At 40.4% G+C, this 27,184-nt stretch overlaps 1 protein-coding gene across 2 annotated transcripts; it reads left to right on the top strand.

The window, feature by feature from the left end:
• The first annotated feature begins 1,360 nt into the window (after positions 1-1,360).
• PANX1 (pannexin 1) lies at positions 1,361-26,027 on the top strand. 2 transcript variants are annotated; one of them, XM_063444946.1, is made up of 5 exons: positions 1,361-1,683; positions 20,428-20,567; positions 21,908-22,128; positions 23,131-23,795; positions 25,581-26,027. In XM_063444946.1, the coding sequence occupies exons 1-5, from the start codon at positions 1,503-1,505 to the stop codon at positions 25,658-25,660; spliced, it is 1,287 nt and encodes a 428-aa protein (XP_063301016.1). In that variant the 5' UTR covers positions 1,361-1,502; the 3' UTR covers positions 25,661-26,027. The 2 variants fall into 2 exon arrangements, with proteins under 2 accessions (XP_063301016.1, XP_063301017.1); XM_063444947.1 differs by having other exon boundaries at positions 1,362-1,683; positions 25,584-26,027.
• Positions 26,028-27,184: the final 1,157 nt, after the last annotated feature.

Genomic DNA, 27,184 nt, shown 5'->3' with positions numbered 1-27,184 from the left:
ACTCACACCATGCTTCTGATTGTGTTACATTGCTTTTCGTATATTTTTGCAACTAATATGAAAAACCTAAGCACTGTTTAGCCATATTGTCTGTAGCCAGATACTGCTTTGCTTCGATGCATGTTCACACACTACCTCCCATGGCATAGGTGTTTTAGCACTGGCAAGCAACGACCACCATTATCTTATTCTAATATATCGAATCCCACCTCGCCAACATCCCGCTTAGTTAAACATGTACAACTAAACAAAATGGGAGGACTAATATGCCACCACCTAACTTTTAGGAAGCCCGAATAACGCTGATGTGGCATCAGTTGATATGCGGTGTTCATCGCCACGACAAACACTAAACTCCCCTCATGAGTTGCAACACCTCCACAGGTCAGTTACGTCCGCATACTCAAAGGTGAACACCCCTGCTACGGACCCCTACACTTATTATCCTCCTTAGACTTGTGGGGCAGATGCTGTAATGAGGTGACGTCCTCACTCTGCTATTTCCATCGATGTTTTATTTATTTATATATTGTTTTCACTGAAGGTTAAGCTCACTCAAGTCAAGCACGGTCACTTAACCCCTCCCCAGCGTTAATCAAGAAGGACCGGTAAATGCTGTTGCGGCATTGCTGGCGCGCATGCTCCAATTTACCTGCAAGGGCCTGGCAGGACGGTTACGCCACATACCCAAAGGGGTAAGCCCCCGCCACAGCCACCTAAACTTGTCTCTATCCTTAGAACTGTGGGACTGACATTTATGGTAACAATCTCTTCTTGCTTTCTGCATTTATCTTTTCTCTTTTAATAATGTTCATACTTAAAGTTTAAGCTCATTTAATACAAAACTGTGCAGTATTATTTAGTGTCATCTTTCTGTTAACCAAGAATGGCCGGATATTGCTGTTGTGGCTTTACCGGCGTGTATGTACTAAACTACCTGCACTGAAAAATAAGAATTAAAAAAAAAAAAAACACAATAATAATAATAATAATAATAATAAGAATGGCTGGTGTGTTGGGTTCCAGTGATAACAACACTATAATAATACTAATAATAATAAAGTAAGAGATGGATTGTTGGGTTCCAGTGATAAGAACACTATAATACTGTAATAATAATAATAATACTACTAATAATAATAATAATACTGTAATAATAATAATACTAATAATAACACTATAATAATAATAATACTGTAATAATAATACTGTAACAATAATAATAACACTATAATAATAATACTGTAATAATAATAATAATAATAATAACTATAATAATAATAAGGGGCTGTCTGCAGTGATTGACTGACTGGACAGCGGCCGCGCGTGCCCATGGGCGGGGCCGGTGACGCGCACAGGGCCCCGCCCCCTCGGGTGACGCGCTCAGTGTGTAAACCCAGCGCCACACGCGGGTCGGCTCAGTATGCGGGACTCGGGAGGAGTCGCCGGCTGACAGGGCAGTCTCCGTCGCTCGCTACTTACCGCACCCGGCCGCGCCAGCCATGGCCATCGCTCACATCGCCACCGAGTATGTGTTCTCCGACTTCCTGCTCAAGGACCCGCCCGAGTCCAAGTACAAGGGGCTGCGGCTGGAGCTGGCCGTGGATAAGATCGTGTCCTGCATCGCGGTGGGGCTGCCCCTGCTCCTCATATCACTGGCCTTCGCCCAGGAGATCACCATGGGTGAGTGGAAGGGGGGGCAGAGCCTGCGGGCCGGGGGCTGGACTGGCTCCTCCCTGTCAGCACACCTGGCCTGTCACTTACAGAGGGGGGGGGGGGGGGGGGGAGAGAAATGGCTGGCACATGGGGATAACATTGCAGGAGCTGGGGGGGCTGTCACATAGGGGTAACATTGCAGGAGCTGGGGGGGGCTGTCACATGGGGGTAACATTGCAGGAGCTGGGGGGGGGGGGTGATTCCCCTGTCTGCACACCTGCCCTGTCATTAATACCAGGGGCTGTCATGTAAGAGAGGTCTGTCACATGGATCAGACATAAGGGTAACATTGCATGTGGCCCTTGGCTGCTGGGTGGGGGGTCCATAACAGCAGGAGCTGGGGGGGCTTCACTGCAGGAGTGGGGGGATCAATAACAGCAGGAGCTGGGGGGCCTTCATTGCAGGAGCTGGGGGCCAAGGTTGCTGAGTCTTGCCTGTCTGCACACCTGCTCTGTCCTGTATTTTGGGTGGGTGGGGGTAATATACAAAGAGAATGCGGTCATATCTGCATATCTTTTAACACAAAAGAAGGCAATCGCATGGTGCCAGACAATAGGACCTTGCTTATTACAGGATCTAGGGCCTTGTCTGTGATTTGAACTAGTGGAACAATATTATTATTATTATTTTATTATTATTTTATTATTTATATAGCGCCAACAAATTCCGTAGCGCTGTACAATGGGTGGACTAACAGACACATAATTGAGATCAGACCACTGGACGTACAGGAACAGAGGGGGTTGAGGGCCCTGCTCAATGAGCTTACATGCTAGAGGGAGTGGGGTATAGTGACACAAACGGGTTAAAGTAGGGGAATTAAATAGTTTGTTAGAGAAGGGTTTATTGAGTGCTTGGTAGGTCATTTTTGACAGTTGCAGGAAAGGAGTCATGGGGTGGGGGATGAGAAGCCTGCTGACAGTTTAATTGATACGCTTTAACGAAGAAGTGAGTTTTCAAAGATTTTTTGAAGGAGTGGAGGCTGGGTGAAAGTCTGATTGAGGAGGGAAGTGAGTTCCACAGAATAGGTGCAGCCCTAGAGAAGTCTTGAAGGCGAGCGTCCGAGGTGGGGATCCGGGCAGAGGATAGGCGTAGGTCTTGGGATGAGCGCAGGGGTCTCGACGGGACATACTTGTGTATGAGGGAGGATAGGTATGTTGGAGCAGAATTATGTAGGGATTTGTAAGCAAGTGCCAGAATTTTGAATTGGGCCCTATATCTAACTGGAAGCCAATGCAGGGACTGACAGAGCGTGGAGGCGTGGGAGGTGCGACCGGACAGGAAAATAAGCCTCGCAGCCGCGTTCATTACAGATTGCAGCGGTGCAAGCTGGGAACATGTAAGACCGGTCAGAAGGGGATTGCAGTAGTCGAGGCGAGAGAGAACAACAGCATGAACCAATATCTTAGCCGCGTCCGGTGTTAGATATGGGCGGATGCGCGCTATGTTCTTGAGTTGGAAGCGACAGGATTTGACTATCGATTGGACATGGGAAGTAAAAGAGAGGTCAGAATCGAAAAGAACCCCTAGGCAGCGAGCCTGCGAGGTAGAGGTGATAGTAGCGCCGTTGACTTGGATGGAGACAACAGGAGTAGCAGCACTTGAGGGAGGAAAAACTAGAAGTTCTGTTTTGGACAGGTTGAGTTTAAGGAAGTGAGCAGCCATCCAGTTGGAAATAGCAGAGAGGCAGTCAGAAACACGAGTCAAGGTGGGCGGAGAGAGATCAGGGGAGGACAGGTAGATTTGTGTGTCGTCTGCATATAAATGATATTGGAAACCAAAGGAGCTGATGAGTTTACCAAGGGAGGCAGTATAGATAGAGAACAATAGGGGGCCGAGGACAGATCCTTGGGGGACGCCGACAGAGAGGGGTTGGTGAGAAGAGGCAGAACCAGAGAAAGAAACACTGAAAGAGCGCTGGGAGAGGTAGGAGGAGCACCAGGATAGAGCAGTATCCCGTAGACCAAAGTTACGAAGAATGTGAAGAATGATCAACAGTGTCAAATGCGGCAGAAAGATCAAGGAGGATTAGTATAGAGTATTAGGATAGAGTATTGGCCGTGAGATTTAGCGGCAATTAAGTCGTTGGATACTTTGGTCACAGCAGTTTCGACAGAGTGACCAGCGCGGAATCCAGACTGAAGGGGGTCAAGCAGAGAGTTGGATTCGAGAAAGTCTGTCAATCTGGCGTACACAACTCTCTCTCGGATCTTGGAGGCAAATGGGAGTAGCGAGATAGGGCGGTAGTTGGATGGGGAGTTTGGGTCAAGGCTGGGCTTTTTCAGAATCAGGGTTACAGTTGCATGTTTGAAGGGTGAGGGAAATGTGCCAGAGGAAAGGGAGAGATTGAAAATGCTAGCGAGAGGAAGAGCAAGAGAGGGAGACAAAGTGCGGATGAGATGCGAGGGAATAGGATCGAGAGAGCAGGTGGTGGGGCGGGAGGACAGGAGCAGTGCAGAAACCTCTTGTGCTGTAGCAGGTGCAAAATGTGCATAGGATGGCAGGGGGAGTGGGGTTGGGTGATATAATGATAGGGGAAGGAGAGAGATTAGAGATCTCTTTCCTGATTGTAGAGATCTTCTCAGTGAAATGAGATGCAAAGTTTGTGGCGGACAAGGTGGTGGAAGGAGGGGTAGTCACAGGGCGAAGAAGGGCATCAAAAGTGTGAAACAGGTGTTTGGGTTGATGGGACAGTGTGCTTATGAGGGTTTTGAAGTAGTTTACTTTTGCAGAGGAAAGAGCCATGCTGTAGGAGCGCAGCATAAATTTATAGTGGACAAAGTCAGATGCAGAGTGAGACTTTCTCCAGCAGCGTTCAGCAGTTCTGGAACATTTTTGGAGGTAACGGGTCAGCTTAGTGTGCCAGGGTTGTAGTTGGGGGCGCTTGCTGCGTTTAATATGTGTAATGATATGTGAATGTTATGATATGGTACCCCCCCTCCATTAGAGGAGCCTAGGAGTCCAAGGTAACATTATTCCTGCGTGTCTGCCCTGTGATATATTTTTTGATGTAGGGTGGGCTCATAAGCAAGAAGGTCCTATAACACAATTGCATTGCGATCTGGTAAGGTGTAAGTGGAAAATAAGACTGGGCAATGTTATTACATAAATCTGCTAAAAGCAATGATACAAAAACACGTGGTGAATTATCAGGTAGTTGGGTACAGCCAGTGTAAGCATACTAGGTAAAACTCCCCAGAGAAATTGTTCAAAATTAAACAATGTTGGAGCTATTCACTGAAGGCCAAATCGAGAATTGGAAAATGTAGGGAAATTCTGAAAAAAATATCCAAATCTGCTATAGTCAAAATATTTTAGCTTAACAATTTTGCTTTCTTTTCACTTTTTTTTCTATTTAGTGAAATGATATATAGGTCAAATACCATCAAAAAAGCACAAAGGTACAGTAAAATAAGGCTATGCAATGGACTGTGTAAAAGTTACAGTTGCGACAATACAGAAATACACTGTTAAACGTCCCATGTGACACTCTTTTGGATAAGCTTTTATAGTCTATTTAAATATTAAATTCTATGATAAGCTTATCCTAGAATCCCCTAGTGTGGGAGTGTTAATGTATTTTCCATATGTGGTACTTAATTTATTATTGGGATAATGTACTGTAAATTAGATGAATTGTTTAAATTGGTGACCCCGACCGAAGTAGCGATGGGGCCAGACACATTGAAGGAGCTGCTCTTCCTTACAGTGGCTGAGGACAATGCTTCAGGCCAATGTTTCTTCAATGAAGTGTTTATGCTTTGTGATAATGGCTCAATCCCCGAGAGATTTCCAGGACCTATTGACTCATACTACGAGATGACCTTCCTTCCCTTCTTCATTCAGATTACAATGCTGCCAGACCTTCAAGCATGAGACTCGTGACTTGTGCCCAATGTAAGATTGGCAGCAATTAATCTTATACAGGAAAACAATTCTCACTGCCTGAGAGTGATAGGAGTGTGATTGATGTCGGAATATTCAGTTAATGCCAGATTTGGGTAGCAATGTTGTAACTTTTTCAAAACTTTAAATGTGCAGAATATCGGCACCGGTTATCGGCAATTGGCCCAAAAGGTAACCGATAATCTGTATCGGCAGTGCTTGTCACATATAGAATTTGCCCACCAACATCTGTTCTGTGCTTGTATGGAACCCCAGATGGCCAAGTCTGTGTTTTAGACTGAATGCAAAGTGTTGGACTGCAGGTGACCATCACGAGCGTAGTTTTAAAAAATGCAAATCATTTTGCATTTATTTAAATCTTGAGGCAGTTTCTCCACAAACAACGCAGGGCAGATCTTGGCACTAGCAGAGAGAGAATATCTACAAGTTAAATGTTTGCCCCCACTTGGCTGATTTGTGCTTTGATACCCTAACCAAATATGTTTAGGCACAGTGCCTGTGAAAAGTATGAAATGGCTAAAATACCATTCTATTTCTAGATCAGATTGTACTTTACTGTAAGTTTAAAATTGTATGTTAAAGGATTACTCAAAGTGTTTTAAATAAAACACTGCTTTTTTTATTTGGAGCGGCCCTTGCTGGCATGGTCTATCGCACCCCCCCCAAAGATATATAAAATAAAGTTCTACGTAAAGCCCAGTGCACTTTTGCCGTGAGGGGCTGTTATATCTTGGAGGACTTGAGTGGTACTGGTGGGGGCGTACTGCCATTGGTAGTCTGTCACCAGTATGTTCTGTGTGCTGATGCCGAACGCGAAATATGCACTGATTTAACATTCGCCAACCTGGAACTTGCATTTTTGGCTGACTTATCGCACTGCTAGGTGTGGATTTCCACCTCCCGCAGCACTGGGTTTCAAACAAATTCTGCACATACAGGCTCCAAGCACCATGACCTCCTCTAATCAGAGAATTAGTCATGTAACCTGTATCTGCTGATGTGTGTGTGATGATTTTTTTGTTTGTTTTATTTTACACCTTCCCTGCTTTCAAAAGCATCTAAATAGAACCTTAAATAGCATTGTAAGTGCTAAATACAAATTAAGGGAGCAGCGCACACAATCTTAGAAGGCTTCTTAAATTCTCCTATTTTCGCAGAGAAAAATTGAGATTTAGTTACTGTATTGCCATACTATGTTAAACCCATCACTTGGCCAAAGTGCCCAATATCGGTCGACCCCCACGCTAGTTTTAACATGCGAGAATACAATGCTATCTGCAATACTTAATGATTTAAACTGCAATACTTAATGATTTAAACTGCAATACTTAATGATTTAAACTGCAATACTTAATGATTTAAACTGCAATACTTAATGATTTAAACTGCAATACTTAATGATTAAACTGCATAAGGCTCTTCAAATGTATGTTTTCTGTGGTTCTGTTGAGTAGGAACACAATGAACGCTACTTCACTGTTAAACTACCTGTGTTGTAAACCCCAATAAATCTATCTGCTACACATTTAGAGTAAATGAACACATTATGGCATTTTCCCCATACCTTCACCCATCACGGCAAGTTAGTGCAGGCCTCCTGTGATTGTGATTGCGTGGTAGCACTCTGCTGACAGCTCGCAGAGGTAAAATTATTATTATTTTTTTGGCTGCAATTTGCCTAATCTTAGACAACATATGGAGAAAATGTGGCTTTAAAGTGTACCACATCCAGTTTTTGTTTAGTGCCTACAGTGTACAAAACAATTGTTTGACCACTTTGTCATGCTAAAGGATAGCACGCAGTCAATACAAGAAGTTTGTTTTAAACAGGAAATAGGTGGTGGATCCCCAAAATCACATGGTCACATGACCCCATCTCTATAGCAATATGTAAAACAACCAGTGAAAACCATACACATGGAATTATATGATCTAATGAAAAGAATGCTTGGTCATGAATATACAATGTACACAATAAATCCCCTGAGAAAAGTCTAAGTGCAATAGTGCAAAACTAAAAGTACTGCCATCTGATTCATAGTTCACTGTAAAAGTGCATATAAATGTAATGTCTTGACTCTTTAACCCCTTAAGGACCAAACTTCTGGAATAAAAGGGAATCATGACATGTCACACATGTCATGTGTCCTTAAGGGGTTAAAGGCCTTTTTAAGACATCAAAATTTTAAGCACTTTTAAGCACTTTTCTAGTTACCGCAAACATCAGGCAGTATATACAGTGTAACCTTTACATTTTCTAGAAATGGTTCTGTATGCATTTGTGAGTTGGCAAGCTTGGTTATGGGTATCTTAAAGGGACACTAAAGTCACACAGACCAATTCATCTCAACGAAGCGGTCTAGGTGCAGTGGCCCTGTCCTTTAAACCCAGCAATGCAGAACATTGCAATCTATATTTTTTATTTTTTTTAAATTTGTATTTGACCATCACGGAAGGAACCCATGCATCCACCATGATGTTGCTGAAAGCAGGCTAGCAGTGCAGAGGGAGCCTCGGCAATGGAAAATGATTACTAAAACTTTTATTCTGTTAATTTTTATTGCATACAGGTGAGAGGGGTTTGTGTCTTACTTGGATCGGGGTGCATAACATTGTGTGTTTTTAAGAGGAAACTCTTGGGTAGAACCATTTAATAGGAATGGATACACCTGGCATCATAACCACTACAGTGTGCTCTAGTGGTTATGATGCTTGGAGTAACCCTTCAAGTCTGCTCTGTGGGCTCTAAAAATTCTCCATCACTGCCATTGTATGTGTACGTAAAATTCCCTTTCATCCTGTCTATGGTTATTTGCAGTACCATACGTATAGATCATTGTTTTGATAAAATCTTCTACTGATGTCCTATATAGTTACATGCCTTAGTAAACTCCTTTCGCATACCTGCTAATCAACCTTAATGGCTAATTTTTTGCATTTTATAAATAGTCACGATGATTTAAATGTGTTGCTTACATAATCAGGAAACCACAAGGTATGGGTTATGTATAATTGGAGCACACCCTTTTTTTCCGCATCATTTATTAATAGTAATGTATGACCTATGACTCTGCCTTGCACATATATTTTTAAATCTGTTAATTACACCCTCTTTAATTAGTTCCTCCAATTAATTACTTATTTGGGGAAGATGTGCTGACAGACTTGTGGGAAAAGTTCTGATGTCACAAATTGGCCTCTATAGAATACTTAATGTCAACACTGGTAGTATAACGCATCAACCTTGACTTAAAAGAACACCAATGTGAGTGTTCCTTTCTTAAATTTAAAATAATGGGCATCCCTTTCCCTTTGTGAGGGGAAAAAAAGCTGAAAAAGCAATTAGACTTACCTGTCAACTAGGACAATAATCGTTCTGCACACTGACCCTCCCACAGTTAGATTCTCCATTCTGATATTTTCTGGTCTAGGCCGATGCTTATAGTTTGCCCCCAGGAGTACATGGTGCCTCTAAACCATGTAAGTTAAACATTTGCTAATGTCTTGATTACTTTTATGGGGTCTGGCAGGCATATGTTCACTTCCTCCATTGAAGCATGGAGCATTAATTCTGAGTGCTGGTCCAGGTGTTTGGCAAGACAGTCGGCTTATCAGTCGCAACCAGTGAGCAAAGCCAAGCACTGTTGGTCTTAACTTAATGCACTAACCATCTGGCTCACATGGAGGTAGGTGATGGTTGGCAGACCACAGTTAAGTTGTCAAGCCGTTGACTAATAGGGTTATTCCTTACATGGGGGTGCGCAGGGCACTCCTTGCACGATATCTTGTACATCTTGCTGTAATTTTTGTGTTGCTTGGAGTGTATTTTAAGGATGAAAAAGGTGTTTTCAGACAAATGTGTCTCAGACATATCAATGGTTTGTTTTCCAAGAAAACTGATAGCAGATATTCACCAAAACAAATGCGTTAAAATGTAATGGGTTTTGGTTTTCATGGTGTCTTTCATAAATACTTAATTAAATGACCCTATGCTGTTTTGTGGTGCATGATTTATTTAGGGTCGGGTTTGCTCTTCTGAAAGTAAATTGGCAGTATAGCCCATGCACACACCGTTGGGAGTTATTCATTATGCTGAGACTTCTGCTGAGTTGGCAGTTAACTTCTCCTCTGATGAGCTAAACAGGCGAAACGCGTGTCCGGGGTAGCTTGGCTCTTACTAGCCATTTATCCTAAAACTGATACTAGGCATTTGAATTATAGATATTTCTGTGACTGCACCCCTAGCAGTAATGTGTTGTAGGAAACAACCTTAGGGGCATCTTTGCTTCTTTTAGCTATCTAAAATGAATACTAGGCACATATAGGGTGACAAAGTTGATTTCTGGTACCATATATATGCCCCTTCTCTGCTCCCACGGACTTTCCCCCTCTTTCGTTATTACCCTAGGTTTGTAAAGTTAAGATTTTGACATTCTGACTGTGTCAATTGCAACGCAGTGTCTAGATTAACATCATTCTGCAACTACTTTACCATAAACACTGTTTCATTTGAAATATGTAATTTAACACAGCACTGTAGCAGATTGGTCAGAGTTACTGTTGGTCATCCGGCACTGTTGCACATTAGCTGGTAACTCTGCACCTCTGTCTGGATATAGGGGCAGAGACATTGCGATTATACTGCTTTGTTAGCCATTTTTCATATTTATATTTAACTCCCTGCAGGACTATTTAAACAGCAGTCCACATTTATTTGCTAGTTATTAGTGTGCTTTTGCATTAATCTCTGCACCAAACTATTTATTGTGATCTGACACCTCCACCCAGGTTGTTTTGTGCTTTTACAAGAGCATATGAAGATGTCGGCCTACACCTGTTTCACTGGGCTATTTAGTAAATATATCTATTCTTTTGTGTATTGTTTTTTCTATGTACATATTTTTTTTTTTTTTATTTTGTCTGTGGTCAGTCTTGTTCCTTTTAGTACATTCCATTGACTTTTTATCTTACTAATTAAATGATACGTTTTATATATATATATATATATATATATATGAATGAATTGGTATTTAGGATCTGGTTCTGTCCAGTCCTTTTTTTCCTTTCTGTTCTCTGTTCCATCCTCCATCTCTTCCTTTTTTGGCAGTTGACTTAGACTAATAGCTGTTTAGCCCCCAGCCCTCTTTTACCTCCAGTTAAAAAGGTGATTTTGGCCACGTTTTTCCAGCGTGCAAGTTCTGGTCGTAACTGGCCCTGACCACGCTCCGCCCTTTTGGCACGGGATCGTCAAACTTGATGATCTCAGTAAATCCAATGTGCAGAACTGACCAGGAAATGCCTCTAGTGGCCATTTGAGTGACTGCCACTGGAGGTGTCCTTAGGCAACAATGTAAACACTGCCTCTTCTATGACAAAGCAGTGTTTACATTACATTGCAGGGACAGACTGTACACACCAAAAAAACTACATTAAGCTGTAGTTCTAGTGACTATAATGTCCCTTTAAATATCGTAGGCCAAGATGGAAACGGCCACTGTTTTTGTCTACATTTTGTGAGTCAACTCACGGTTCAGTCAATAAACTTTGTAATGCATACATCATGTCTCCATTGTTGGGCATACAGCCAAACATTGTACTTGCCAGGTTGCTAGTGTGTGTCTTTAGGCAGATGGCATAGCAGTGAAGGCAATTACGATGGAGATAGTGAGGGTCCCAAGTGTAGTACCTGGTATCGTCCTGCACTGCGGCCATGTTGTATTATAAAAAAAAATAGTTCATTTTAACACGTTTAGCAGTTTAATGCACTTTTTATGTGCTCTGCTCTTTTTTAACAAATACATTTCATGGTGAAGCTTTCATTATTTTTTTTATGTTCTAGAACTGCTGAACGCTGCTGGAGAAAGTCTCACTTTGCATCTGACCTCCACTATAAATTTATGCTGCACTCCTACAGCCTGGCTTTTTCTGCTGCAAAAGTAAATAACTTTAACACCCTCATAAGTACATTGTCCCATCAACCCAAACACCTATTTCACACTTTTGATGATTTCTTAGCCCTCCTTCTACCACCTTGTCAGCCACAAACTTTGCATCTCACTTCACTGAGAAGATCTCTTCAATCGGAGAAGAGATCGCTAATTTCTCTCCTTCCCCTACCAATACATCACCCACCTCCACTCCCTCCACCATTCTACACTCATTCGCACCTGCTACAGCAGAAGAGGCTTCTGCTTTGCTCCGGTCCTCCCGCCCCACCACCTGTTCCCTCGATCCTATTCCTTCATATCTCATCCGCACTTTGTCTCCTTCTCTTGCTCTCTTGCTCTTCCTCTCAGTAAAATTTTAAATTTCTCCCTATCCTCCCTAATACACAAGTATGTGCTGTCAAGGCCCCTATGCTCTGCCAAAGACCTACGATATCCTCTGTCCGTACTCCCACCTCTAACGCTCACCTCCAAGACTTATCCAGGGCTGCACCTCTTCTGTGGAACTCCCTTCCCTTCTCTGTAAGAATTTCACCCAGTCTCCACTCATTCTAAAAATAATTGAAAACTCCCTTCAAGTAAGCATATCAATTAAAATGTTAGCAAGATTTATCCCCCACCCTCCATAACTCCTCTCCTGCAACTGTCATACATTACCTACTAAGCCCTCAGCGAATACTTTTCTAACAACCTACTTCGTACCCCTACTTTTACCCTCTGTCACTATACCCCATTCCCTCTAGAATGTAAGCTCATTGAGCAGGGCCCTCCACCTCTCTGTTCCTGTACGTCCAGTTGTCTGGTTACAATTACATGTCTGTTAGTCCACCCTTTGTACAGCGCTACTGTATCTGATGGCACTATATAAATAATAATAATAAAGGAAATAATCTTAAAGGGACACTATAGCCACCTGAACACCTTTAGCTTAATGAAGCAGTTTTGGTGTATAGAACATGCCCCAGCAGCCTCACTGCTCAATCCTCTGCCATTTAGAGTTAAATCCCTTTGTTCATGAACCCTAGTCACACCTCCCTGCATGTGACTTGCACAGCCTTCCATAAACACTTCCTGTAAAGAGAGCCCTATTTAGGCTTTCTTTATCGCAAGTTCTGTTTAATTAAGATTTTCTTATCCCCTGCTATGTTAATAGCTTGCTAGACCCTGCAAGAGCCTCCTGTCTGTGATTAAAGTTCAATTTAGAGATTGAGATACAATTATTTAAGGTAAATTACATCTGTTTGAAAGTGAAACCAGTTTTTTTTTCATGCCGGCTCTGTCAATCATAGCCAGGGGAGGTGTGGCTAGGGCTGCATAAACCGAAACAAAGTGATTAAACTCCTAAATGACAGTGAATTGAGCAGTGAAATTGCAGGGGAATGATCTATATACTAAAACTGCTTTATTTAGCTAAAGTCATTTAAGTTACTGTAGTGTTCCTTTAAAACTCCTGGGAAGTGGCAATCCCACTTTATGCCTTTGCATAATGGAAGTCATGTCCAGCTCAGATTGTCCTTTAAAGGATGAAAAGAAGAAAAAAAATAAAATCACTAGAGTTTTAAGTTATCTTGATTTTTCCAACTTAGATTTTAAAGTTTGCAAATGTTAACTTTTTTTTTTTTACCGTTTATTGTAAGTTTAATAAAGATTTTATTGAAATATATGCAGTACAGCTTGTACTATTTTAATTTTTTTTTCTAATTATGTTAGAAATTCCTTTTAAATTGGTGTTTGCTTTCCGGTTAAGCTCTGACATTGTCTTGTTTGTGCAACTCGCTGTTTATTTTGTGTTTGTATCACCGGATTCTTTTTAGTCCAGTTTCCGCGAACTGCTTTTTGTGGTCATGCCTTTTTAATTTTGTAGAATATTTACCCAGGGGTTATTGTAAATTAGATTTAATGTACTTGTGATGTTCTCATTCTTTTTATTATTCACAAATGCTACAGGAAATGGTGATCTAATTTCTTGAATCTTCTCAAAACACCTCTTAATGGAACGTTTACCCAGAAAAATTGTGCGTTTGGTTCTTAGCGGTGTTTGTGCATCTTATATGGTGTCTGGATAAAATCTATATTGTGCTGTATTTAGTCAGAAGTATATATATATATCTCTATCTATCTCTCATCACACATACAGACTAGTTGGCAAACATGACACGCAAATATCGCACACGTCTGCATCATCGTAGTGGTGCCTTCCCCATGTTTTTAGAGCTTCAGCCGTCGCTTTGTAAATGCAGAAATAAAGGTATTTTGCTATAAATGTATCTTCACCGTTTGGGCATTATCTCGCCCTGTTTATTAAACTGCTTGAACTTTAAAAGGTGCAACACAGGCTCAGGCCCTGGTGCATTACTACCTTGATCAATCAGATGTTGAGAGGCTGAGATTATTCTCTTGCCCCACGATATCTCTACATGCACACACTATGGCGGTGAGCCAGATTGTGAGACATTTTGGTTTCTTCACAAATTAAATGTGGGCAAAACTGAGGGGGGGGGGAAGAGAAACGTTGTGACTATAGATCAATGTGTGTTGTTTTTTTTGTTTTTTTTTCTTCTTTACCTATTTTAATTTGCAAAAATGTTGAAATTAGCGAATAAGACTGTCCTAAGCTCTAGGTATGTTCCCCAATTTGAAATTGTCAGGATATATAGATTGCCATTATGGACAAGTAGATTGGGCTATCACTTTAGTCTCTTGGACAAGTATATATATATATCCTTATATTGACATTCCCACACCCCTGTACGACATGAGCTGTGCTCTTTAGAACTAACTGAAGGACAGCTTCCTGCACATTCCTGATGTGACACCGGGGATTAAGCCTCTTCCTAGGAGAGGCACCAAAAAAAATGTCAAGGCTTAGTACAAATACACAAAAATAAGTCCTGTGCTCAGACTCCCACTACTGCTGGGCGGCAGCAATGACCATAGTACACATCTGCCCCAATACATACAATAAAAACCAAAGAAAAGGGTAACCTGCACACTACCCCAAATCTCTATGCATATTTAAACAAAAGTAGTTTGTTTTTCCCACTCCCATAGCCATTAGATGTAAGCCCACCTGCCACGTCAAGGCAAACCTCTTAGGTTAGTCCTACACTAACAATTCAGCTTGCTTGCTTCATCTTCAGGCAAAAAAAATGAGACAGAGAGGTATATTTTCTAAACTTGATTTGGCAGGTGGGCTTACACTTAATGGCCATTGGAGTGGAACAAAAAATCTCTATTTAACTATACATGGGGAATTGGGGTAGTGTGCATGAGATACTGACATAGATGTGGATGGTGTGGGCTTTGATGTAAGCCATGTGTGGAGGGATGGCGTGCACATATGCCTGTACATTATTAATACACACATTGTCCTTCCAAAGCTATACATCACTGATGGATGAAAGATTCCCAGAAATCTTTATAGACATCCCTAATTATTATGTTTTCTGCATCACTTTTACAGTTATAAAATGGATATCTGACAGCAAGTAATTAACTTACAAAATATTAGAGACACTATAGTCACCAGAACAACTACAGCTTAATTCTATTATTCTGGTGTCTACCGACTGTCCCTGCAAACATTTTAATGTAAACACTACCTTTTCAGAGAAATGTCGGCAATCATTCAGACGGCTACTAGAGGCTACTTTCTCGTTAATGTTACTGTAATATGGCTTGATGTCTAGTAATGAATTACAGTAAAAGTTATGTAAAATAGCAAACTATAATACTGCATTACTAATACAATGTACTACTGAATATATTGCATAACGATGTAAACTACATAACCGCATATACTGTATAAATGTGCATGTTAATATCACCCAAATAAAAAACAAATTAAAAAAAAAAAATGGCAAACAATGAAGGATTATAACTGGGTAAGGCCATCATGTCGCAAATGAAGGGGGCACCTCATGGCTTATTTTATTGCCTATACCTATGTATACCTATGTCTATACCTCGCAAATGTATTTTATTACAAATATAGACTAAAAAGATACCGGTAATCAATGTAGATCTGTTGTAGCAAATTGCCCTGCAAGGTGAATCATTTATGCACCACTGACTATTGACTAAACTCGGTTGAGAAGATAGAGTTCTGAGGAATGAAGATGGTCTTTAAGTATTTAAAATGTAACTTTTAATCAGAATAAAATAAATATAATGGTATCGTATTTGGTGCTTTATGCCCATGTAGTGGATGATAAGCCAGAAAAGGAATGTTCTAAAACCAACTATGAAGCTATCAAAGTAACTTGGTCTAATTTCTTTTTATCCATTTTCCCAACAATACTGGAGACCTTTTTGAGAGAGTGGAAATTATGAACCCTGATACATCTATAAAATTCACTGGGCCCATCCTAAACAAGATTGACGCAGAACATGAAGTCCTTTGAAAATCACAAATCTTACGGAGGAAATGCCTCTAGATGCAGTCTGCCTGACAGTCACGAGGGGCGGGCTTTTGGCCAAATGTAAACATTGTTGTTTTTTAGAAACCCACATGGTTATTCACTAAAGTGAGAATTGTTGGGAATTCAAATTAAAGAAAAACATAGCCAAACTACGATCCTCGAAGACAGCTTTGCTTCCAGTTTATCTTCAATTTTAAATTTACTTTAAATTTCCCAAAATTCTCACTTCAGTGAATAACCCTGTCGGTGTTTTTATTTTTTTTTGTACGGTCTAACTTAAAGTGACCGCATATGTGCGTCAAAACCACGCTCCTACAAATGAACCTAGTGTGCAATGCCTACACACCAAGTCTCCCTTCCAGGACTTCTCACAGCTAGCTCTATTCTGATGCGTTCTCCATCAGACTCTCACCTAGTTTTTAAATCCCCTTTTTTTTAATTTGTAAAGCTCTGCGCAATAGGTTGTCGCTGTGTAAATGCCAGTAGTGCGATTGATTTAGTGGTTATGGTGTCCCTTTCTAATGGAGAGATTCAGAATAAACCCTAACAGTGTCTTCACATTCATTGTTGGTGTGACTTTTTTTTTTTTTATATATACCAGCTTGAAGGTAACTTTCCTTTAGCTAATGAACTTTGTTTTCAATAACTGATCCATTGTAAGGCTCTCAGTGCTATAGACTGGCAATGATGCCTGTAAACAATGTTTTTGTCTAAGAAAATGATGAATGCATCAGTCAGAACTGATTATCTAATTGACTGCATTCTGTGTTCCCTGATCCAATTTAGCTGTAATCGTTTAGTAATTTAGTCATCTGACTTGAAGAACCAGGCAGTGTTCACATATTATCAATTTACTGTTCTGCCCCCAGATGGCATTTCTGATCCTATTTGTAAACAACTGCTCTTTAGTTGCAATATACTTGTCTGGGAATGCATTTTAGTATATCTAAATAAAATCAATTCATTTAATTGTTGGACTTTTTTTTTTATTTTTCACCCTATTCTATGAGCTTAAAGGAACTTTTCAGTATTAGTATTACAAAGATATGTTCCTCTGCGCCCCCTCCCCCAATCCACCCCAGTTTTGTAAAGGGTTAGATAACCCTTTATTCACGATGTCACTCTGTGCTGGGTCGGCCTTTACATTGTCTGACGCCAGACTATTGCGGGGGGACTTATTGCGCATGCACGGTAAGTGCTGCACACGTGCATTAGGCCAACCCCATAGGAAATCATTGCCTCAATGCTTTCCTAATCGGTTTTCCTTGACGCTGGCTGTCCTCATTCGGAACGTGATGATGTCCAGCGTTGTTTGAGTCAAACTCCAGGAAGCCTTCTCTACTGTTTGTTTGGTATAGAGCAGGCATAGGCAACCTTCGGCACTCCAGATGTTTTGGACTATACCTCCCATGATGCTTTGCCAGCATTACAGGTGTAAGAGCATTATTGGGGGATGTAGTCCAAAACATCTGGTGTGCTGAAGGTTGCCTATCCCTGGTAAAGTCACTAAAGGCAGTCATAGTTTGTTTAAAACTGTAGTGTTTTACAAAGAGGAATAGTGCTGACCATCTCAATGAGTTGAAGTGGTCTTGCTGTCTATAGTGTCCTTTTAATATGTCCTAGTGAAATAATTCTAGTCATGTCAAAGTAAATGACAGAAAAGATTTAATCATTTTTAAAGTTGTTTTTTGTCCTGGTCTGAAATATTCCACCATGTGTTCATGCGGCTCGGAGTGGGCACTGATAAAAAATATGCCTTTTAATGCATAGCAGGAGGGGTGGAAAGTACTGATGGTTTAAATGTATTATTTGCTCAACGTGCAGGTTGTTTAACTAATAGCTTGTGTAGGTGGAACGTTAAATTATTCATTGTGGTAACTGGTATAATTACAATTGGTGAACTTGTCTGACAAAACCGAATGATGTAGCTGTTTAATTATTCAGCGACACGTTGATGGCCGCCTGACACTTAAAGGGTGAACACCCTTAGGCACGGGTTTCGATACAGGAAGTTCTCTTATTTAATCTATTTTTGTTTTACTGTTAATGAGATTTGTGACATTTTGAGCAGCCAATCATGCAACACTTTATCAATATTATATGAATGATTTTAACAATTGGTTTCAGGAACGTAACAATATAATTGGCAAAGAAACTATTTACATTGATTGTGGAATTGGTGGCAAACAGTGGCAAGGCATTGGCAAATTATGCTACAGGTGGCCAAGACACTGTGTGTGTTAGAGATGCATTTTCTCCCAAATGCAAAGAAATATGAAGGGACATCTCAAAATAGATCAATCCGTTTTGTTCCAATTTGGGTAGAGTTGATTGGTCGAGAGGCTCAGCTGATCACAGACTACTTACCATGGAAAGCCCTCTTGGGATTCCTCACACCACAACAGTGGGTTGTGGTTCGAATATACATCTAACACTCCCGTTCTGTAGAGTGATATTCCATGTGACCTCAATGAATTGACAAAGGGACTTGTAATGCAATACATTTATCATAGGTCAGGGTAGGTTCGTTTTAAATCACTAGCCAGACTCTGCTTAAATCATGGTTTTCTACATAAAAACAGATTTCTGCTTGTTGTTATAATGTTAGGCTTTATGGGATGGTTTAATTTTTCTTTTTTTTGTACCCGGCTTTGAATTTCTTTGTTGCATAGTTTGCATTTTGCATGCATGCCTTCCTCACCTACAGGTGAAAGAACTTAATTGAAATTTTCGCAAACTGGGTCTTTTATGACCTGTCTCCATTATAAGACTTCTTATCAGGGAAGGGGATAATAAACCACAAGCTATATGCACGAATATCCCAAAATCTATCAACTCAGAAGGTTTCACTTTAATTTTTTACAGTTTGTCCCTTCCTCCTCATACTTCGCAACTTGTGCAGGTTTATTCCACTCCAAATAATCTTCTAAATATTAAACATCTGGCGTTGGCACTTCACTGCAGTGGTTATGGTGCCAGAGTGCACTATATTAATTTGCTAGGGTCAGTTGACTTCACTGTCAAAGAGCTAACCCCTGCACTACTATACACTCTTAGCTAGCGGTGTCGCAAGCAGCACTTCACCGATGCCTGGTAAGTACTATTTGACAGTTTGCAGTGGGAGGTGCCAGGGCACTTATGGCACCATAACCACTACACTGGTATGTAGTGATTATGGTGCTTGGAGTTTTCCTTTAAAGGGACTCTTGCTGGACTCTTAATGGCACAAGATGAGCTAAAACCAGCTTGAGATCTGAGCGGGGGCCCATCAAAGGGCAGGCTATTTGAGTTGTTGTCCGTTCTCACCTCTCTTGCTACTTGTTTTTCTCTGCCACTAGAGGCTGTGTTAGTGCTGCAAAGTAAAACATTGCAGGTTTAGAGAAACTGCAATGTTTACATTGCAGCACTAAGTGCAATAGGGGCGCACTGTACCCTGGCCACTTCAATGCGCTAAAGTGATCTTGATGCCTATAGTGTCTCTAAGTGCTTTTGGGGTTTGGAGTGTTCCTCCATGTTATCACTGCAGACACAAATTCACAGTTTTGAAAACCGCAAATCCAAGCATCAGTAATACTTTCTGGACAATAACTCCTAGGAGGACATGACATTGTAAACGGAATACGGTCTTGTGCTACACAGCTAAAAACGAATCTTAATTTCATAATGAATAATCTTTTGAACTATAATGTATCTTAAATCGAAAATGCTCTTTAGACTTTGTTTCTTTTCTCAAAGCATTTTTTTTTTATTTAAAATAATAAGTCTAATTTGTTGGAGGCATTAGGGATCCAAAATGAGTCTGTTACCTAAATTCACCTTGCTCATACACGACACTAAATATATTTGTATTAAGTGGGTTTATTACCTCTGGAATGACTCCTGTCATTCTCCTCTAGGTAGCAGAGGGATGTGACAGGAATGGCCATAATCTTGATACGATGTTTCCTGAAAGTGATTTTACAACCAAGCGCTAGAATGGGGTAAATGGGCCCTTTCAGAGGAGATGGGTCACCTTTTTATTACCATGCATTTTTACCCCCCATACATTTAAAGGATGGTACCAAGTAACTCAATAGAATTCTACTTTTATCTTATTTTATTTTTACATTTATTTATTATTATTCCCCTTTGATGTGGGAAGTTGATATAAAATGTGCTACCATAAGTAAAGTTGTAAATCTGTTTCAGTTTACCATGTACACAAAGGGAAAATGCATCAAATGTTTTTATTTCTTCTCATTTTGTGCTCTGATGTCTTGAATTTAGATTTATGTATGTTTTAGTATTTTTTTTTTTTTTTCAAATTCTTTATTTTGTCTGTGCACAAGATAATACAGCGGTTATTTTTTAAATTGTATTGTGAGCAGAAATAATCTTGTATTAAACCTAGCATTGTGTCTCCAACTCTGATTTCTGTGTTTTTATTTTTTTTCTTGCAGGCGCTCAGATAAGCTGCTTTGCTCCAACGTCCTTTTCATGGCGCCAGGCTGCTTACGTGGACTCTTTCTGCTGGGCAGCTGTCCAGCAAAAACACTTATCACACAGTGACTCAGGGAATATCCCCCTATGGCTTCATAAGGTAAGGTGAACTTACATCTAATTGTTCAAACTGCAAAATGATCTTCTATTCCACAAGCTTTTTATGGCACAGCATTTAATGTGAATATCTACTGTTGGTCCAGTTTGACCAGGACGATGAAGATTTATCAGCTTACTGTTGGATCTCGTAGTCACACCTCTCTACTCCATGCTTCGAGAGTAAGTGTTCCTTACAATCTATGTCAGCATGAGCATCACTCTGCCCATATTATGAGAAGCTGGCTCTGGTCTGCCCATCTTCCGTTTAGGTATCAAATATTTTGGTGCTCTATATTTTTCTGCTTCAGGAAGCCAGAATCTCAAGACAAGTATTTCTGAATGTACAGAGAACCAAAAATCATTGCCTATAGGCTTCTGTAGTGTTATTTGATAGCACTATCGTTGATCCAAAATGTTGTGTTAAGTAGACTACAATGTCTCCATTGGCTTTCTAATAATGTAGGAGAAAGGGATATGCAGCACCTTAATATGGTAGGGGAGGCATGATCTTTAATTATAATAAAGGTTTAATTAAAGTTTTGTGGAAGCACTTTCATTAAGAAGAAAATTAGTACATGAGGTTCTGATCTGAAGTTTGGAGTCTAGTGATTGGGTGGGGGTTCATCTTCAGGGTTTACCATCTTTCTTATTTGAGTACCGGCAAACAAGGCTGCCAGGAGTTTATTTTACATCAGGTTGTTTTTCCAAGATAATTTTATATTTCCTTTGTTGAAATGCACTCATTGTACTCCAGAGGGCAGTGTATGACTACTTTCTAAAGATTAGTAATGTAGACTTGGAAGAAGTCACAAAATCTTTTCTAACACTCTCCACTTTAGTGCATGCTCTTTTATTTAGACAGTGCCAACATATTCTGCAGCTCTGTACAATTTACAAGAAATCCAATTCTTATAATAGGGCAAGATGAACAGCAGGTACAAGGTGGAAATTCCCTTATAGAATTGAGGTTGCCGATTGTACTTCAAAGGAAAATTGTAGCAGATAAATTGGTTCACTGGTCTTGCTAACAGACCCTAAGAGACCCTTTTGTGCTTTTCAACGTTATTTTCGACAGTCAATGACTTATAGTTAAATATCCCCATTGTATAATTTTAAAACGCTTCGGAAACTGTTAGCGCTACATAAATAATTGCCCTTTAGCTTACAGATTGCACCAAGAATAGCTAGTGAAATCATCCACGTGGTTACTTAACCAAGCATTTTTCTTTACTTTTTAAAATGTTTTATTAGTTCATTTTGAAACGGCTAGCTTCTCCTTTAACTTTGGCGAGGTGGTCTCTTGTGCTGTCTGTGTCTGTAGAGTTTTGCTTTGCCTTTCAGTTTTTCCCGTACATTCTCCTCCTTGTGGCCATCCTGCTATATCTCCCAACGTTGTTCTGGCGTTTCACGGCTGCCCCCCACCTCTGCTCAGACCTGAAATTCATCATGGAAGAGCTCGATAAATCCTACAACCGAGCCATCAAAGCCGCCAACAGCTTCTACAGTGCCGACAAAAGAGATGGTCTTAGTACCCCTGCCATCAATGATAACCTGGCACAGAGGTAATTGGATGTCCTGTTTAAGATCATGAGCCGGTCACAAAGAAAATGTGCATATCAAGAAAGTATTAAATCTAGCAATGCTGAATTGTGCTAGTGAAGTGGCCGGCTGGGTTATATATTCAATGCTTGTCTGATATTTAGCAGCGGAGGTACACACAATGATCTAATTAGATTTGTCCAAATTTAAACTATCAAGTGTACCTACGCCTAACTTCTGTTCGTACTCCTTCCTCTGATGCTCGCCTTAAAGACTTCCCTCTTAGACTTTCCCCAGTCTCCACTCCTTAAAAAAAAAAAAATCTTTGAGCACTTACTTCTTGAGGAAAGCATATCAATTACAACTGTCGTCAAAACAAAACACTAAGCCCTCAATGAACACTATCCTAACCTACTTTTCTACCCTACCCGTACCCTTTGGGATCACTATACCCCACTACCTCTAGCATGTAAGCTAATTGAGGAGGGCCCTCAACCCCCTCTGTTCCTGTGTGTCCAACTCCTCTGGTTACAAATACATGAGTTGGTTCACCCATTGTACAGCTCTGCGGAATTTGTTGGCGCTTTATAAAAATCGTTCACCCTAATTAAATCACCCTCGAATATACAACTAAACCTACACCTTGCAAACCTTATCTATACATTTTAAGCGTGTGTTTTTTCTTGGAACTTTGTTGAGGTCAAAATTTTGTTAACCCCTTAAGGACCAAACTTCTGGAATAAAAAGGAATCATGACATGTCACACATGTCATATGTCCTTAAGGGGTTAAACATGTCTTACTGCTGTAATCTTTATGGGATACTCCACTATGTTCGAGCACTGTTTCAAAGTTCAATCTACAGCCTTTAAGTTGTCTCGCAATGTAACTATATGCGATCTTTACAAATGTATCTCACAAAGGTCTGCGAGCCCTAATCTCTTTACAATAAAAAAAAATTCATAAAAAAAAAAATTTGTACAATTTATGCAGTTATTTTTTCATTTTTGTTTTTATTCCGCTTAGTGCGTGGGAGATCTCTGAAAGTCACTTTAAGTACCCGTTTGTGGAGCAATATCTCAAAACAAAGAAGAACTCTCTCAATCTAATCGTAAAATACCTCATCTGCCGCTCCCTTACCTTCATCATCATACTGCTGGCTTGCATCTACCTGGGCTATTACATCAGTCTTTTCTCTCTGACGGACGAATTCACTTGCAACATCCGAACTGGAATTCTTAAAAACGACACTACCCTTCCTTCTCTGATCCAGTGTAAACTCATTGCAGTTGGAGTTTTTCAGCTTCTGAGTTACATTAATCTGATTGTCTATGTGGTGATGATGCCATTTGTAGCCTACACGATGTTCGTCCCTTTTAGGAAAAGAGCGGACGTCCTCAAAGTTTACGAGATTTTGCCAACCTTCAGTGTTCAACAGGCAACCTCAAAGCACTACGATGATCTTAGCCTCTTCCTGCTGTTTCTTGACGAGAACATTAGCGAGCTGAAGTCTTACAAATGCCTCAAGGTGCTAGAAAACATTAAAGGCAGCGGGGAGGTATTTGACACAATGCAACTCCTAACCACCCTGGGTACTGTGAAGACTGACACAGTAGATGGGAAAGTATCTGCCTTTAAGACTGGAACGGTACCCTCTGCAGAAACTGAAAAAAATTCTCTTGAGCTAAAAGGTAAATATTGCATCAAGGTTTTAATGGTGACCTTTTAAAGCAGAGAGAGATAGTGTTGTTCAACTATTTTGCACAGTTTGCCGTCAGCCAGTTAAAGCTGTACATCACTATGCCATATGCGATTCTGGTAGTAATGCATGGTGGGTTGTCCAATACCACTTGTGTTGCCAGGTAAAGATATATATATATACATAGGCTTGCTTTGCATATTGTGCATAACCGTCTAATTATTAAAGGGACACTATAGTCAACCAGACCACTTCAGCTCAATGAAGTGGTCTTGGTGCCAGGTCCCTCAGGTTTTAACCCTTCAGATGCAAACATAGCATCTTCAGAGAAACTGCTATGTTTACATTTGGGTTTAATCCAGCCTCTAGTGGCTGTCTTCCGGACAGCCACTAGAGGCGCATCTGCGAAGCTGGAGGCATATTATGCCTCCATCGCGCAGCGCGTACATAGGAAAGCATTGAGAAATGGTTTCCTAGGGACACTTTGAATGCCCGCGCGGCACTTGCCGCGCATTCTGCTCTGCTGATGTCTGACGGGGGAGCTGACGTCAGGGGGGAGGAGAGGTCACCAGCGCCGAGAAAGCCTGCACTAGAATAAGGTAAGTAGCTGAAGGGGTTTTAACCCCTTCAGCGCCACGGGAGGTGGGGGCACCCTCAGGGCACTATAGTGTCAGGAAAACCGCTTTGTTTTCCTGAAACTATAGTGATTCTTTAACCCCTTAAGGACCAAACTTCTGGAATAAAAGGGAATCATGATATGTCACACATGTCATGTGTCCTCAAGGGGTTAAAACCTAGCAATTGTTACTTTTAAATTTTTTTGTAATGTAAGCAATGTAAACGAAGGACATTTAACGTATTTATAATATTTAAAAATTGTTTTTTTTGGTGGGGGAGAAGTCTGCTGAAAAACATTTTGTGGAGAGATGCTCTCTGTATTCAAGGTTTGTTTGTTTGTTTTTTCTTCACAAATCTTTTTTTTTTTTTGGTTTTTTTTTATGAAATTGCGCTGGATTTTTTTGTCTGTCTTCTTGATAGGCGAAATGTGCCTACTTAGTAGTTGCTCCTGTTGCAAGCTTTACTTTTGTTAAAATGTTCTGCTCTTTTTAAAAATATTTTTAAAGGTGTAAGCTTAAACAATACAAATGTAGAAAAATCAGATGACGTAACAGAACCCGCACCCTACAGTTTTATTAAACATCCAATGTTTGTTGAACACTGTGTGACACAGAACATGTTTATTTTTTAAAGTGCACCTTTGATGCCAAATGTGGCTTGGTGTCACTTCAAGAGAGGTAATTTCAGAAGAGACTATCTTTTTACCTATACATTTGCTAGTCCAAATATACAGATAAATGGTGTTCTCTGTGCTCTTATGATTATGCCATTGGCATACAGGTAAAAGATTACTACAGTTAGGTATGTTAAACAGTACTCCCGTGACACATTGGCATCCCTCGTTAGAGTTTATCCACTTACTAAGAATTGTGGGGAACTGCACTTGTAAATTGTTATTTCAGCAGCCGCATTCTCAGTCATTGTACGAGCACTCTTTCAGGTAAATATCTCTTCTCTCCTCCCCTATGTGCAGGACTACAACATGAGTTTGTGGGCTCCTGTAGACTGCAGAATTTTACTCTTAGATCTCGTTGAAATATGCTGCTTATGATACTTTGCTAGAGCAGTTTCTCAGCAACAGGTTTTATATTGAAGCCATTGCAATGATATAGTCCTGTCTCCTGTGAATCTGCAACTCATAGTTTTTGCTTGCTTCCAGCAGATCAGTCCACAAGTAACACTTTGAACACCTCAGAAGAAAAGAAAGTTCGACAGAGGCTGCTGGATTCCTCATGCTGAGCGTGGCAAGCTCTGCGGAATTGGGCAATACAAGTGCCACAACTTGATCTTTGGCTTCCTGCTGTCATGCAATATTTATTGGGAATTAATGCATCCACGCCTGACGCCTAGCGTGCTCGCTAATATGGGGATTCTGACCTGTGATGGGAGAAGGTTTTCCAATCTTATACAGGTGGTCAGCGAGCTTGGGGTCCGCCTCAAGTTTTAGGAGCTGCCCACCTTCATTTGTAAAGATGTTTACAAAAGCCATATGTCGATCCAGTATATAAAAAGAAATTTAACCTGAACTTTACACTGGATTTTAACGGATGGATGCGGTACAGTTTCCAAATGTTGGCACTAATGACGATTTCCATGTTATGAACACTGGAAGGAACCTTTTGCATACTACATGCATGTATAGTATTTAAAATACTATTTTTGTTTAATAATATGGGTATTGACTTTTTTTGCCACAGGTGAAAAATTTTAAACAAAACCCAGATGGACTTGATTCAGTTTGCGGACATTGTTCCAGCACCTTAATGTAAATTGTAAGGACTTTCGGTTTTAGTATTTTTTTTTTCTTTCTAATTATGAAAACCTAGGAATTGTTACTTTTAAATCATTTTTGTAATGAATGAAATGTATGCTAAGGACATCCGTATTTATAATATTTAAAAATTCTATGAAAAAGTCTGCTGAAAAAATGTTTTGTAGGGAGACGCTTTTTGTATTCCAGATTTATTTTATTTCCAAATCTGCTCCTTTTTTATGAATTTGTGCTGGATTTCTTTTGTCTCTTCTCTCAAAGCAAAGTGTGCTTACTTGGAAGTTGCTCCACTTGCTGGCTTTACTTTTGTTAAAATGTTATGCTCTTATTTTTTTTATAAAGGTACTAAAAGAACCATAACCACTACAGCTTATTGTTGTAGTTACAATACCCTGAATCTGTTCCTGCAATCTTACCTATTATATGTTTGCTGCTTTGTTTTTTTATTATTTTGAGAAATTGCCAGCATCCAGTCAACCCCTCTGACTTGTCATTCGGACCTTTAAGTATCCAGGTGATGGCCAATGGATTATGTTCAGCCCAATGTTCTAATGAATTTGTTGCAGGTTAGGTGTGCAGGAACCTCCCTCTAACATATTCTGTGATTACACTCGAAGCACAATACCCTCTAAATTTCATTGTAGTGGATAGTGATGGCACCATGCGTGTAACATTTTTTTTTTTTTTTTACCACTTGGTCTGTTCACTTTTCACAGATCTAGCGATAGGAGAAATTTCTCTTCTCCATTAGTGATATCTATTCCGTCCATGTATGGATGAAATTCAGTGAGTGAGCCTTGCCTGACACTCCTCAGCCAATGAACTCTGTCCAGATGTGGACAAAATTTATTCATCCAATACGGAAAGGGAACTTCATAGGTATCGCTAACTAGTCCTGGCATGGGTTAAACCTTAAATTGTGAGCACCATAATCTCTACAGAATGCCTAAAGCAAAAATTAACCTGTTTTTCTCCCCCCACCTATCCCTCAA

The sequence above is a fragment of the Pelobates fuscus genome, chromosome 1 (assembly GCF_036172605.1).
Source record: "Pelobates fuscus isolate aPelFus1 chromosome 1, aPelFus1.pri, whole genome shotgun sequence".
Lineage (NCBI taxonomy): Eukaryota > Metazoa > Chordata > Amphibia > Anura > Pelobatidae > Pelobates > Pelobates fuscus.
Note: the sequence above shows the minus strand (reverse complement) of the source record. Positions and strands in the feature narration are given on the sequence as shown.

Bases quoted from the DNA above. Each gene is read 5' to 3' on its own strand.
- PANX1 (XM_063444946.1), top strand. From the start codon at position 1,503: ATGGCCATCGCTCACATCGCCACCGAGTATGTGTTCTCCGACTTCCTG. The intron at 1,684-20,427 runs GTGAGTGGAAGG...TTTTTCTTGCAG, and splicing joins CGCCCAGGAGATCACCATGG to GCGCTCAGATAAGCTGCTTT. The intron at 23,796-25,580 runs GTAAATATTGCA...GCTTGCTTCCAG, and splicing joins AAATTCTCTTGAGCTAAAAG to CAGATCAGTCCACAAGTAAC.